This window comes from Cervus elaphus, chromosome 4, assembly GCF_910594005.1.
Source record: "Cervus elaphus chromosome 4, mCerEla1.1, whole genome shotgun sequence".
NCBI classification, from domain to species: Eukaryota; Metazoa; Chordata; class Mammalia; order Artiodactyla; family Cervidae; genus Cervus; species Cervus elaphus.
In genome coordinates this window covers 45,062,168-45,077,606 of record NC_057818.1, presented here as the reverse complement: position 1 = coordinate 45,077,606, position 15,439 = coordinate 45,062,168, and the positions used below count along the sequence as shown (strand labels likewise).

At 52.7% G+C, this 15,439-nt stretch overlaps 1 protein-coding gene across 1 annotated transcript in view; it reads right to left on the bottom strand.

The window, feature by feature from the left end:
• Positions 1-15,429, bottom strand: part of GPI (glucose-6-phosphate isomerase) — a 29,687-nt gene extending 14,258 nt beyond the window's left edge. The window contains exons 1-9 of the mRNA XM_043899107.1: positions 14,500-15,429; positions 13,439-13,529; positions 13,032-13,100; positions 11,487-11,606; positions 5,112-5,195; positions 4,838-4,984; positions 4,018-4,089; positions 3,513-3,557; positions 1,746-1,799 (exon numbers count right to left, since the gene is read on the bottom strand). Of these exons, the coding sequence (XP_043755042.1) occupies positions 1,746-1,799; positions 3,513-3,557; positions 4,018-4,089; positions 4,838-4,984; positions 5,112-5,195; positions 11,487-11,606; positions 13,032-13,100; positions 13,439-13,529; positions 14,500-14,621 (804 nt within the window). The 5' untranslated portion in view covers positions 14,622-15,429. The remainder of the gene's footprint in view (positions 1-1,745; positions 1,800-3,512; positions 3,558-4,017; positions 4,090-4,837; positions 4,985-5,111; positions 5,196-11,486; positions 11,607-13,031; positions 13,101-13,438; positions 13,530-14,499) is intronic.
• Positions 15,430-15,439: the final 10 nt, after the last annotated feature.

Below are 15,439 nucleotides of genomic sequence, written 5' to 3'. Positions count from 1 at the left end.
CTCCTCTTCAGACATCACCTGGACCTGGCCTGGCTCCTCTTCAGACATCATCAGCCAAAATGAGTTCCCCAATGTGTGCTGACTCTGGCTGAGCCCTGACAGACCCCCCAGTTTACCACCTCACCTCTGCCTAAGCCCGATACACAAGAATGCGCCATGGACCCTGGGCCGTGGCTGCGCCCTCTGGACACAGATGAGCCGGCCTCACCACTTACACATGCCTACGCCAGACTGAACTCTTCCAATCTTACCTCAGAGCCAGCACAATATCCCTGTATCTATTCTGATGATTCTCTCTCACCTGAGAGACCCTAGGTCCAGAAACTTCACCTATCCCTGGCTCCTCAAATGTCACCTTCTCAATGCAGCAATATACAAGCAGGTCCCTCCAGGTACGTCTGGCCTGGCCCCAGAGGCCTCCACTGTGCCCACTCCAGGCACTTGGGCCTCACTAGCCAGTCCCAGCTCCATGTTCCTGTGTTCCTAGGCCTTACCTAGAAGACCCAGGTCTCTGTTTAAGCCACACTTCATCTCTTCAGGCTGGGTGGTTACAGGCAGTGAAAGCCCAGGCTGGGACACAGCCCCGCTCTGCCGGGCTCCTTGGCTCACGGGAGCCCCCGCACGGCCCTGACCACCACCTGCTCAGGCTCAAGATCCCAGGGAGGAGGAGGATGGTGCCCCCTTCCTGTATCAGGCATGCATGCATTTGTTAGCAGCTGCACAGTCTCTCTTGACCAGGGCTCCTCATCTGAGCCACGGGACGCAGACAAGGATCTGAGTGACTCTTCTCAATTCTTCCAAGGATGGTACATAACTAGTCCCATTCTGGAAAGAAGTTAACTCATTACACACAAGAGACGCCTTAGGGTACGAGGGCTTAACTCTCTCCCAGACTCCAAGGCCTTTACAGCTTTCAAAGGAGGTTACATCTTCAGATACTGCCACTCAGCAGAGAGCTTGCGGTATAAAGGCTTGGAATCGGCCCCAGGGAAATCCCTCGATTAGAGGACGCTCTCTTAGGTACACCTGCCAAGGTCATGTGTTAGAGCCACACCCACTGCACCCACACCACTCCCTGCACTGCATCCCTGCATCCCAAGCCTGCCTGCATTCTGCGGCCAGAGCCCTTCCCACACCACGGCTGCACTCAGGCCAGCCGCAGGGACGACTCTGGCTTGCTGCTTGGCACCCACGGTGCTCCAGCAGAGAGGAGCCTGTGGGACCGCCCGTGGCTAGACTGACCCACAGCTCCGCCCCCAGCGGTGCTGGCTCTGCAAGCCGCCCAGCGGGGCCCCACCTGGCCCCAGACCTGGCACTTCCTCTCTGCCACCTCCAGCTGCCCCTGCAGCTCCTTTCCAAGCCTGCCCAGTCACACTCCTGCCTTGCCCTGCCCCTTGGCCTTTACAGACTGCGGCTGTGGTTTAGAAAAAGGTCATCACTGAGAATAACTCACAACCTCAGCTCCCCGAGGGGGATGGGGTGGCTCCGGTTACCCCACTGTGGGTGCTACTGCAGGCACCCAAGGGAGTGTCACGCTGGCCCTGAAAGTCCCCCTTGGTGGGAGGGGGGCCATATCCTGACTGAGCGAAGCTGCTCTTGCTCCCTGAGGACCTCCTGGCCTGTCCCATACCCAGGCATACAGCAGGTGCTCAATAAACATTGACCTGACTCCATGGGCCCCTCGTCTATGGCTTGACTTAGCAAAGGACATAATTCACCCACCACAGGCAGGTGCCTTTACTTACATCCCAGAACTCGAACATATTTTGAGGATCAATTCCAAACTCCTTCACTTTGGCCTAAAAGGGGAAAAAAGGAGAGAGAAGGAAGAAGCCAGATTAGCTGCACGAGAACCAGAGCTGCAGGCATGAGGAGTCATGCTGTCCAAGCTTCAGGAGCAACACACCTTCCCCAGAGCCCCCACTGGGGCGAGGCTGGAGCCACCTGTGAGCCCAGGGCAGCACCAGGAGACGCCCAGCCCAGAGTCAGATGTCCGGCCAGCTCACACCAGCACACCGGTGGCCTGGTACTGGCCAAGCCCTCCTGCTGAAGGGGAGCTGCACACTCACTGCGAGGACCTGGCCCCCACACTGCTCTGCAAGAGCCACCGCCCAGACCCAATCCCCAGGACGTCTGGGAAACCGAGTCCCGGGCTGGAACCCAAGCACAGGCAGGGGCCACCTCCCAGGCCAGGGAACAGACAACCTGGACACCTGCCCAGCCCGTCCGATAACGGGTTGGTGACTACACCCCAGGAAGCCTTCAGGGGCTGACCAATCTTATTCTATCCTCTACACAGACAGGGCCAGCAGCTCCCTCCCTAGACCCCAGAGGAGACGCCCTACTCTCCAGCTCTACCTGCAGGCGGCGGACAGCTGTGCTGTGGTTGGCCAGCCCTAAGATGCCCTGCTGTCTCCTCTCACGGGCAGGTCAGCACTGGAGGCATGGGTGGGGGTGGCATGGAAGGAGTGGGAGTCCAGAGAACCTGGGTGTGGTTCCAGCTCAGACCGCCCAACGAAAGACCCACCACACAGCCAGTGTTCAACTAGGTTTGCCTTCCTTTTGATTCCTGGAGCAAAGCCCCAACTCCCACTGGCCTGCCCCCAACCCCACCTTGCACAATCTGGGGTCAGCAGGAGCTGGCACATGGGTAACCACGTTCTAATCCTTACATCACGGACTCATGCAATCACTGGGCAAATCACATCCCTTCATTGGGCTTAAAAGACTCCTGAGAGTCCCTTGGACTGCAAGGAGATCCGACCAGGCCATCCTAAAGGAGATCAGTCCTGGGTGTTCATTGGAAGGACTGATGCTGAAGATGAAACTCCAATACTTTGGCCACCTCATGTGAAGAGTTGACTCATTGGAAAAGACCCTGATGCTGAGAGGGATTGGGGGCAGGAGGAGAAGGGGATGACAGATGATGAGATGGCTGGATGGCATCACTGACTCGATGGACATGAGTTTGAGTAAACTCCAGGAGTTGGTGATGGACAGGGAGGCCTGGCGTGCTTCGATTCATGGGGTCGCAAAGAGTCGGACACGACTGAGCGACTGAACTGAACTGAACTAAACATGCTTATGTGAGAAATAAGCCTGGTGTGCTACAGTCCATGGGGTCACAAGAGTCGGCCATGACTTGGTGACTGAACAACCACCCCACCCATACCTGGCACATCTTGTCTGGGGGGAGGCCAGTGGCAGAGGCCAAGGGAGGTCACACGTGTGGAATGTTGTGGTTATCAGTCAGGCCCCGGGAAACAGGTGGGGTTAATGTGATCCCAGTGATTGCAAGCTCCTCATGGAGCAGCAGCAGTTCGTCTGCCTGTAGAAGTGGCAAGTATGGCTTGCAACTCATATCCCCCATAGGCAACCAATCCTTCTTGGCTGAGCCAAGATCCATGACGCTGTCAGCACATGTCAGCTCATGCACTTGGAAAGGCCATGACCCTGACCTGGCCGGGGCCCCAACCCAGGGTGGTGGTACAGGAACCCCTGTGGGCACTTACAGTGTTGGTGGACAGGGCAACAAAGTGTTTCGCGACTGCAGAAGGCTGCAAGAGATAAGCCAAGTTAGACCACACTCACCCTGGGGACAGCCCCCAGGGACAGTGACCCTCCTGCCTCTGGAGAAACCCAGGCCCTGGGTGGGGCCCACCGCCCCCAGTTCTCGGTTCTGAGGCTGCTGGAGGAGGCCCAAATCAAGGCAGAGTGGGCAGAGCGGTCAGAGGCGGGCTGGCCCATCCTAACTCACAGGCACACGAGGCCCAGGCTGCCTCCCCTGTCAACTTGGCAGGGCCAGGGGTAGAGAGGCTCCGCAGGGCCAGTAGCCTTAAAGAAAGGGCCGTCAGCCGTTAGAGCAGGGTCTGCACCTGGGGCCTGTCTGGGCTGGCAAAGCTGAGTATCTTAACCAGAAAGGCTGCCTCCTGCTGCCAACTTCAGGGGAAACCGGCTACAGGGCTGGGCAGACCCACTCTGTCCTTCCCAGCCTGCCCACTGCCCACGAGCACTCACGTCCTTGGCCGACAGCAGAAACCACTCCTTCGCCGTCTCTGCGTTCGTGATGGTCTCCTGGGTGGTGAAGGTCTGCAGGCAGAGAGTATATAGCAGTTGGTTCCTAGCTGATACGGCCCTGAGCCAGAGCTCAGCAGCAAAGGCCACATGGATGCTCAGTTATCACAAGGAGCAGTGCATGCGGGTCAGTGAGTTACTCCGCATCACCTCCACCCACATGTCCACAAAGCCCCGATTGGTGTGTCTCTGGGACAGAGGCCTAGAAGCAGCAGTGTCATCCTGTGATTCCAGAACTTCACAGAGGAACCACAGGTCAAAGGTTAGAACATCCGCCAGGAGAGCTGCTGTGGCCTGGGGCTCCTTCAGCCCAGACTTGGCTGTATCTCAAAACCCAGGTGGAATTAATTCTTAATATTTAATGTGTAAGGATATGAGTAAGCAGAGTGCAAATGACAAAAAAACAAAATGCTTATGTTATCTGGGCCTGGCTCTGGGATGAGAAAGGAGCAGACGTTAGGGACAAATCTCTGACAGAGACAGGAATGGTCTTGGGCTGAGCAGATTCAGCCAAGTGAGCGGGTGTTGCCTCAGACGGAGGCACACATGGACCAGTGTGGCTTTCATCGGGTGAACTGTGTTGGCCACCAGGTAAGGAACGGTCTGAGGGTACCTGTGCCCACCAGAGCCACAGAGCACAACTCATTCAGAGCAGGCGGGAGGGTCCAGTGTGCAGGGCGGCGGCAAAGCACCCACTCCCCCCACCCCTGCTGCCACCCCAACGCACACAGGGCTGGGAAACAGGCCGGGGCTGAAACCGTACCTTGGAGGCAATGATAAAGAGAGAGGACTCGGGGTTCAGGGTGGCCAGCGTTTTGGCAATGTGAGTCCCATCAATGTTGGAGACAAACCAGACCCGGGGACCTTCTGCAGAGTACGGCTTGAGGGCTTCGGTCACCATGAGGGGTCCCTGTGGGGAGATGGAGCGTCAGAAAACAAGATTCCCCAAGTGGCGAGAACAGCCAGGTCCTATCTCTGGGGAAACTCAGGCCCTGGATGGGACCCCCTCCTCTATCCCAAGTCAGCCCGCTCCTTACCAGGTCAGAGCCACCAATGCCGATGTTGATGACGTCCGTGATGGCCTTGCCCGAGTACCCTTTCCATTCACCGCTCCGGACACGCTGGCACAGAGCAGGGAGATGTCATCAGCCCAAACCCCTGAGTATAAACTGCTGTTCAAAAGCATCATTACTTCTGTATCCTTACACCTTAGTTCCAACTTCCCGGCCCTCAGAGAGGCCTACTGAGACCACAGTGTCACATTCCTGTCACTCAGGCAGGGACTAGACCCTCATCAAGTAGACCCTCATCCATCATGAGTAAGGGTGCAAGGGAGAGGCAATATCCCCATCTCATAACCAGCAACATTAGCAGAATTAGCAAAACAAGAACGAACTTTCAGCAGAACCTAACATGACAGAGGCCAAGAGATGTGAAACGCCAACTACTGTGACCAGTCTATGCCAGGGACAGGAATGACAGACAGGCAGCCAACCTCCATGTGCTCCGAGGGCGTCTTGCCTCCTCAGCCACACTACTCTAGAGGCACAGGTGCAGAGTAAGCCCACAGAGGCGTGGGCGCAGAGTGAGCCCCCATGCAGTACAGGGCTATGAACTCACCGGAACACTGCAAAAGTGGTGGGGTGGGACTTCAGAAGCCGGGTCATGAAAGACCATGCAGCTTCTGCCTCGCTCTCTTAGATAGCTCGCTTTGGGGAAACCATGTACAACATTATAAGATGACTCAGTTGTGTGAAGAAGCCATTGCGGTGAGGAATGGCAGCCTTCTTCCAACAGCCAGAGCCAACTCACCACCCATGAGTAGGAACCACCTTGGAAGAGAATCCTCCAGAACCCTTCAGATAACTGCAGCCCTGGCCGACATCTTCAGTACAACCTCAAGAGAGACGCCCCCCTAAACCAAGACCAACCAGTTAAGCTTGAATTTCTGACCCATAGACACTGTGTGTGCATGCGTGTGTGCAAAGTTACTTCAGTCATGTGAGACTCTTTGTGACCCTATGGACTGTAGCCCACCAGGCTCCTCTGTCCATGGGATTCTCTAGGCAAGAAGACTGAAGTGGGCTGCCGTGCCCTCCTCCAGGGGATCTTCCCAACCCAGGGATCCAACCCCTGGCTCTTACGTCTCCTACCCTGGAAGGCGGGTTCTTTACCACTAGCACCATCTGGGAAGCCTCCACAGAAACTTCAAGACGGTAAATATTTACTGCTATTTTAAATCAAGTTTTGGTGCAATCTGCTATATAATAAATAACTAGTGCAGATGTTGGCACTAGAAGTAGGGTATTACCATAAGAAAAATTTAGAAATATGGGTAAAAGCTAAAAGAGCCCTCAGGAGAGTTAATAAAAGCCTGGAAGAGACTGTTAGCAGAGGTTTAAAAGTCCTTGAGGGGGTTGCTGATGTAGATTTAAAGAAATAGGAGCAAAACATTATTGGGAATTGCAAGAAAGAAAATCCTTGTTATATAGTCAAAGAAAACTTAATAAACATGCATGCATGTTAATAATGCTGCCTGCATTAATCAGGGGAGGGTGAAGTAGGGCTTCCCTGGTAGTCCAGTAGTTAAGAATCTGCCTGCCAATGCAGGGGACACTGGGTTCAATCCTTGGTCAGGGAGGATTCCACACGCCGTGCGGTAACTAAGCCTGTGTGCCACAACTACTATGCCCAAGCACCTAGAGCCCATGCTCCACAACAAGATAGCCTCCCCTCACTGCAACCAGAGAAAACTCACACGTAGTGATAAAGACCCGGTGCAGCCAAAAATAAATAAATAAATAAATTTTTTAAGCAGGGCAAGTAAAAGATGCCCTATGATCTATTACTATCTATTATGATCTGGATGACCTAGCTACAGAGTTTTCAGGCTGTTATAAATTGCCTGGCTTCTTAGTGCTTACAGTAAAATGCAAGCAGAGGGAAATAAACTTAATGAAGAACTTTTAAACAAGAAGAAGCCAGGAACTGTAGGATCTGAAAATTCCCAGCCTCTCCAGGCAATAATTGATTCTGAAATTAAGAGATGGATGTGGCAAAGATCACATCCAAGGTACTGTAACAAAAACTTCAAAAGGTAAAACAGATTGTGTAGCTGTAAAACTTTTGTTAAGACCTCAGAGAGAAGGTGGTAACAGAGAATATTTTAGCTGAAGATAAGGCTTCCAAAAACTTTGCTGTCCAGTGGTTAGGACTTGGCGTTTTCACTGCCAGGGCCTGGGCTCAATCCCTGGTCAGGGAACTAAGATCCCACAAGCTGTGTGGCACGCTAATATTTTTAAAAGCCCAGGTTTCTTTTAAATTTTTTTTTTAGCCACACTGCATGGCATGCGGGATCTTAGTTCCCCAACCAGGGATCGAACCTGTGCCCCCTGCAGTGGAAGTGTGGAGTCTTAACCACTGGACCACCAAGGAAGTCCCCCTCAAAACCCACATCTCTATAGGCAGTGAGCAGACCAGGCAGTTACAAACACAAACTACCTTTCATGTAAAAAAGATAACTAAAAGCAAAGCCAAAAGCTTTGAGGAATGATGCCTACATCTTGAGTCCTAATCAAGCATCTGGTGAATTTCAGAAATGCTCTGGACCCAGTGCTCTGTGACAACCTGGAGGGATGGGGTGGAGAGGGAGGGGGGTAGGGATTCAAGAAGGAAGGGACCCATGTATGCCTATGGCTGATTCATGTTGATATATGGCAGAGGCCATCACAAAATTGAAAAGTAATTATTTTCCAATTAAATAAAAAAGAACTGCTTTGGATCAACGATTCCTGTGTGCCTCCCACTTTCCTCCGTTTTTGCAAGGGAATTATCCTATATAAGTATCCTATGCCTATCTCACAACTGTATGTTGAGTGTGTGTGAGGAAAATAATCTATTTAATTCACATATCTTCAGATCAAAAGGAATTGCATTTGAGTTATGTTAAAAAAAAATACAGACATATCTGAACCTAATTTAGATTATGAAGTTCTTGACTTCTGATACTGTAATCTGATATGGCATTAAGAGAAAGAGAATGGGGTGTTTTGCATGTGGAAGGAACAGGATGAATTACTGGGAGCCAGAAGGCAGACTACAATAACCAACATCCAAGACGGTTCCCAGAGATCCTCACCTCCTGGCACTGCATTCATGATCTTGTGCAGTCCCTTCCCACTTTGGTCAGAGTTCACCTGTACAACCAACAGGGTATTACAGAAAAGAAAGAGTAACTTCTAATGCTAGCTCAAGGTAATAAAAGGCCTTGAGGCACTCTGCCTTGCTTTCTGTTGAATCAATCACTCCGGGAAAAATCAGCTACCTGGTCATGTCATTGTTGTATAGTCGCTAAGTTGTTGTTGTTTAGTCTGACTTTTTTGATCCTATGGACTGCAGCCTGCCAGGCTCCTGTGTTCATGGGACTTCCCAGGCAAGACTACTGGAGTGGGTTTCTTGCCAAGATCACTGGAGTAGATTCCAGATGCCATTTTCTCCTCCAGGGGATCTTCCTGACCCAGGATCGAACCTATGTCTTCTGCATTAGCAGATGGGTCCTTTACCACTGAGCCAACAGGGACGCCCATACCTTACTTCATGCATTTCAACCTTACTTTCACATTGTTCTTCCCGAAGCAGCTGCTTTCCATACATCCATGTTGGGATGAAATGGGGCTTCAAGCCCCAAGCTGAATATATAATCATCAAGAAACAACTACATGGTATGTGTAAATAAAATACAGATACTTTTCAAGAATGCTTTTGGAGACCAGAACACTGATCAAAAGCCCCTAGGAGTATGAAACTATACCAACAGGCTTACGAAATAACACTGTGGAGTTATTTTTTTTCACTCATAGAACTTTCATGGTCCTTTTTCCTTTTAAACTTTTTCTTTATTATAGCAAAACAACATTAAATTTCAGAAGGGAACAGAAGTACTTATGGACCTGCTGATATCTATACATTACATCCTGCTTGTTTTTTTTAAGCTATCTGTAAAAGATACTACTATATTCACCTTTCAGAGGTTTCTAAAAAGTATGCAAGCAGCCAGAGTGTAACCATGCAAATATTCAATATAATTAGGACACTCAAATAGCCTGTGGAGAGGTTCACAAGGTGAGGAACTAAAGCATCCCAAAAGTCAGCACCAACTGCTGGTGAAACATCTTGGGAGAAGGTCTTCCAGCCCCCTTCAAGCCTTCAGATGAATGTGACCTTGGGCCAACACCTTGACTACAACCTTATAAGACCGGAGCCAGAATCAATCAACCGAAATGTTGACTGTCGTTTTCAGCTGCTAAATTCTGAAGTATCTGTTACATACTGATAGGAAACTAATATACATGGATTTCCCAAAACCAGTAAGACACGGTAACTTTATTTCTTTTAGATAATAATCAACTGCCATGAGCACTTTGCCATCAATACAGAAAGAAAAATAAATTACTCAGCTTTTCAACCCTCAATCTCATCATCAGTTTTGTTATAATAAAGCATCCAAGAGGGGAAACTTTGTGTATCTTTACTAGAACTACACATACCCTTTATTTGACCAGATGGTGTCTAACGAAACCCACCAGCTCTGTAACTTCCCTTTTTGACTTCATAGTATATCCTGAATAGAAGAGCAGGTCAACGGAGCTATAGGTACCTAATTCCTAATGGTGCCCAGGACTACAGTATATGAACATACACTGATTTTACTGGTCAGTCCTCTGATAAATAAGGGCAGGCTGTTTTCAGGTTTTGCCATGGCAATCAAGGTCACAGTGAATATTCTCACCCAATCTTGGTGAACTTTTGAGAGCACAGCCCTGGGGAGTGTTCCTCACCAGGGAAATGCTGCTATTCAGCAGCTTTTTTGTACTATAAATACCCATCAGTCTGAGTCAGGTACTTCAGCAGCCAGCTGTAAGGGAGGGTTCTCCTGGAAACAGCTTCCCAGACAACCAGGGCCACACACTCTCCTCCTGGCATGCCTTTGCACACCAAGGCTGACCAAACAGAGCACCAAGCTTCATACAGAGCACATCAGTTCTTGCGCTCACACCTGATAGCTGGAAACACCCTTTGTTGTTGTTGTTCAGTCACTAAATTGTGTCCCACTCTGTGACCCCACAGACTGCAGCATGCCAGGCTGCTGTCTTCCACCATCTCCTGGAGTTTGCTCAGATTCGTGTCCATTGAGTTGGTGATGCTATCTAGCCATCTCACCCTCTGCCGCCTCCTTCTCCTTTTGCCTTCACTATGAAACGTCTGACTTCGGTGGCCCTGCACGGCATGGCTCATTGCTTCACTGAGTTACAAAAGCCTCTTGACCACGACAAAGCTGTGATCCATGAAGGGGGGAAACGCCCTCCCCTCCACCCAAAGCCCATCAGCAGCACCATCCACTGTGAAGGGACATTCTGGAATTCAGATTCCAATCAGGATCCCAAGACTTTCTCACCGTGTGAAGTCCTACTTGGCTGCCTTTGCCTCTAGGATGGATGCCCAGATCGCCTCCCGCTATTTCAGTTGGAAGATGGCTCTCACCCAAAGTAACCAGACTTCGACCAGCCACACGTGGTGGACACTGCTCCCAGGGAAAAGCTGACCACAGCTTAGATTATCACTCCCAGAGCACGCATCATCCACACACACAGACATGCACAGGCCCAAACAAACAGTCCAGCCCACAGACATCACCCTTGCACCACAGGCTTGAGGACATCCACGGACTCTTGCAGAACCATCTCTGGGGTAGATACTGAGGCAACGGCAATGTGTGTGGGGAACTCTCCAGCGGTTCTCTGAGACAACCCCAACACCCACGGAGGAGAAGGAGCACAGTTATGTGCATTAATGCTGCAGCAGGGACAAGCTGCATGTGTGTGTACACGTGTGGGTGTGTGTGCTTCAAAGAAGAGACGACTGACAAGCTAGTGCATGCACAAGAAACTTCTGCAAGATTTAACAGTAAATAAAGACTGCTCTGGAAATCTGGCAGGGGTGTGGTCAAGAAAACCCTAAATTTTAAATTTTATCTAGTTCTAGGCCAGGAAATAAAGATCTATGACTTAAGAGGTTACAAAAAGCAAGTATTTCCCCGACTATTCCATCCTCCAGAGGCCTCACTTTTCTTTTCAGATCTCTGGCCTGGCCAGACTGTCACTGTGAGCCTACAGGTGTTCAGTTCAGGAAGAAGGCTGCTCCACGGCTGCTAGTAGTGGGTTCCCCAAGAACAGGGTTAGGGGGAATCCGTGCCTTAGCAGAGCCCCCCATGGCCAGCAATCACACCCACTGCCCCCACCTCAGGTTACTGAGAGCTGGGGTCCTCTCCAAGGAGAGTGGAAGGGCGGCCCATCCAGACCCCTAGATTCCCAGATACAAGCACAGACATGGCTACTGGGAAGTCCAGCCCATACCTGACAGAAAGACTTCATCTTCTCCAGGACTCTGTTGACCTCTGGCATCACATCCTTACCATCCACCAAAATGGGTGTGTTTGAGCGGTTCCGAAGGGCCACGTGCAGCACAGCCCGATCCTGGGGGCGAGAGTCAGCGTGTGAAGGCCCTCGGCCCACTGCAGCCACACACCCAGCTGCACCCAATGGACATTCAGGCCCTAAGGTCTTTAAGTGTTTGGACTCATACAGAGAACCCACTCTGTGTTCACAGAAGTAGGGACCACCCCAGGATCCAGGGGAGGTGGGGACCAAGGCAAGTGCCCCTTGCTTTCTGTGCTGCAGATAGTCACAAGGGGAGAGAGACCAGAACGGGCCTAGGACAGGCCCCAGTGAGCCCCGGATGTTCAGGGCATGCAAGGTCAAGGAAAGCTGAATGGAGTGAGCGAAGGCAGGCTGGTGGCAACACAGGCCAGCGACAAGCAATAAGTGGCTACAGAGGACCAACGCTCATGAAGCCCAGTCTCATCTTCCTGGTAAAAAGTTCATGGTGCTCGTTGGCACCTTTTGAAAAGTATCCCGGCCCCTTGAAAGTGGAGCAAAGCAGGCAACTCAACCTTCCCTCATCAAGGGCTTCATCACACCCACCACCGGAAACCAAAACAGATCCTAAGTCTGTGATAGGCGCCAGGCAGCTGGCCTTATCAAGTTGAGAACAACAGTCCCATCGAGCTTCGGGCAGCACAGGCCTTGAAAGAAACACATCTGAGACTCTGGAGGAACAGGAAGGGATGATCTTAGGACTCCAACCCAGGGAGAGGCTCGCTAAGGTGGAGGGCTTCATGCCACACTACCCTCACCCTGTCCAGCCTCACTTCTGAGCCATGTTCCGTAGGCAATGAAATGACCCCTCCAGGAAGCCCTCCTTCATTGCAGCCTCCCTCAGACTGCCCAGCAGTGAAAGACAGGATGTGTTTGAATCCTGTCTCTGCCACTTAAAGAGAATGACATTAGATACGTGACTTGATCTCTGAGTTTCAGGTTCCCCGTATGTAAAAGGAGACTAAGAACATTATGAGGATGACGCTCTGAGTGCTCGGTGATTCTTATGCCTCCAAGGCTTCCACAGCGATTCAGGAACAGGGTGGCCCAGACCTGGCCCTGCCATAGCTTCCTGCTGACTCCGCCCAATGAGACTGATTTTGACAGGAGTCTGGTTTTCACTAACTAATGAAACTTGCAGCAAGAACAGATCAGAGTTCATTTCTCTGACCATGTCTTGAGAAGACCTCTCCCTGCAGGCTTGAGAGCTGCTGTCCCCAGGCAGACACAGACACCGGAAGCCATCCACGCTCACCAGACCTAGACTGCAGGCTTAGGGGAGACACACCCCAAACCCTGCAACTTGCTTGAGGAAACAGACCTTCAGGGCCCTCGTTAAGCAAAAGCATTGCCTAAGAGGAGGAGTATGACACAAGGCGATGCTGCAAACAGCCAGATGCACCCCAAAGGGAACCAAGAGGCTGTGGAGGGTGTGCAGAGACTGCTGTCCACCGGCCAGCTCACCTCAGTGAAGTTGATCTTCTCACCGGTAAACATGCGCTCCCGGGCGGCCTCCACACCCCTGGACTTAGCCTGAGAAGAGAAGACATTGAGAGGCGGTCCGACCCACGATGGTCATCAAGAGTCCAACCCCCAAGCACAAGGCTTGGAGCAGCTCCCCGTGGGACTGACGGATGGCTGCAGCCCGCCGCCCTCCCCCATTGCCTGGGAAGGGTCTGCTCGGACATACGGGCACTGGGTCCCCTGGGATGCCAGTCAGAACCTCTGCCAGGGGCAGGGGCACAGAGGCAGTGACTGAGATCCACTAAGAGAAGGAAGTAAAGATGCTCAGGGATCTGGGGGCGCCAGGAAGCCCTGCTCGCCTGCCACATCGTGGATCACCAGTCAAGCCCTCCGAAGCAGAACATTACCAGGTCCACCAGCATCTGCATCACAGTCTCCGTCACCAGGTTCTTGGAGTAGTCCACCAGAATGTGCCCATGGTTGGTGTTGAGGTTCAAGCTGCAGAAAGATAGCAGAAGCTGCCCACCACACCCCAGACTGCTCCCCGACGATGCTTCCAGAAAAAACATCCTCCCCGTGCCAAATCCAAACAAGCCTCAGCTGGCCAGCACAGTGGTGTCTGGCACCGGCCCGACCACCCAGCTGATGTGCAGCAGGGGCAGCACAGTGCAAGATGCAGACACTGGGTGAGGGGCCCTTCCTCCGCGAAAACTGAGCTGGGCGATGGGGAGACAGAGTTGGGAGCGCTGCCACCGCCTTGGCCAGGGACTGACCATTCTGGCCCAGGGCTCCTGAGACCCAACCTACTCAGGGAAGAAGGCCCTGGAGGTCAGGGCTGGCCATCAGGGACCTCACATCTGGCGCCACAGATCTCCCCTGCCCAATACCTGCACCAATGGGTTGGCCATTCCCAACCCCCAAGATTTCCTCTTTTACCGCTCGTTCACGGGTCTCCGGATCTAGCCTCCAGGGCAGGAATCACAGCCCCACCTCTCCAGCCTTCCACCGCGGCTCCCTGCAAATCCCGCGGGCCTGTCCCACCCTTGACCACACTCCGCGAATGGTCCATTCTAAGCCAGGACCGCATGAAGTGGGAGCAGCCCTTCCGCGCCTGCTGCGTCAGCGAGGGCCCTTGCTCACAACCGCGGAAGGATGGGCTGCTTCAGCCGGCCGGGACTGATGCGGGGGTAAGGGAGGGAAGAGAGATGTCCCCCTGGAGGGGAAGCGGGGAGGGGGCACTCCTCCAGACGAAGCTGCCGGGGCCCTGAGACCTCCGGCGAACACCCGGAAACCTGCTTCAAGGAGGCGTCAAGGACGAAGTGCGGCCTGGGCGGGCCCGGATCCATGGCCGCCCACCCCCGGGGGACCGCCGCCCCGCCCTCTGGGCCCCGGCCCTGCACCTCACGGCCCCGCGAGCCGCAACCCGGTGCGGCACGTCCGCGCCCGCGTTCCCGTCCCGCGCACGCACCTGAAGCGATTAAAGCGGTCCCTGTCCCCTTCGAAAAGGCGGCGCAAGTTGAGGTCAGAGCCGTGCTGCTCGTACCATGTCTTCAGTTTCTTGAACTGCGGGTTCTGGGTGAGCGCGGCCATGGCGTGAGTGGCTGGGAACACGGACCTGGGCGAGCACCGAGTAGGAAGCGTGGAGAGCGGCGCACAGCAGGCAGAGGGCCCCGGCGCGCAGCGAGCTTTATGGCGCAGGCGCCCGCCCCGCCCCGCCCCTGGCCCCGCCCCGGCCCGCTCCTCCGTCCGCGCCCCGGGGGCAACCAAGCCCACAGCCGAGGATCCGGAGCCTCAGCTCTTCTCTCCTTGCTAACTGGCAGCCACTTGGACTACTGCTACTCTGCCAGCCTCTGCCTGGAATTGATTGGGGAACAGAGGCCGAGCTTCTGCCTGCTTCATTAGTTTATTCGTTCATTCATTCATTCACTTGACACAACTCCCTCCAAAACTTTCTGTGTTACAGGCAGTGTTCCAGGTGTTCGGGACGCTTAGGTGACAAGTAAAATACACGGCTTATCAGATGCTGGTAAGTGCTACTGAGAAAAGGGAAATTGAAAAGGGTGCTGGGAATAGAAGATGCAATTCTGAATAGAATGGTCAAGGCGAAACTCACTAAGGAGGTGACATTTCAGCAAAAGCCTGAAGAAGATGAGAAAGCAAGCCACTTGGAAATCTGGGGGAGAAGTGTTCAGGCAAAGGGAAGAGGAGCTGCAAAATTCCTAAGGAAAGCACGCTGATATTTTAGCAACAGCAAGAGGCGAGTGTGGCTGGAGCGGAGTGAAGGAGGGGAGAGTGATAGAGGATGAGGTCAGAGAGGGAAGGAAAGCAAGAAGTTATTGTGAGAACTTTGAGTTTTATTCCCACAGATTTGGGAAACCATTGAAAGGTTTAAACGAAGGGGGGACATG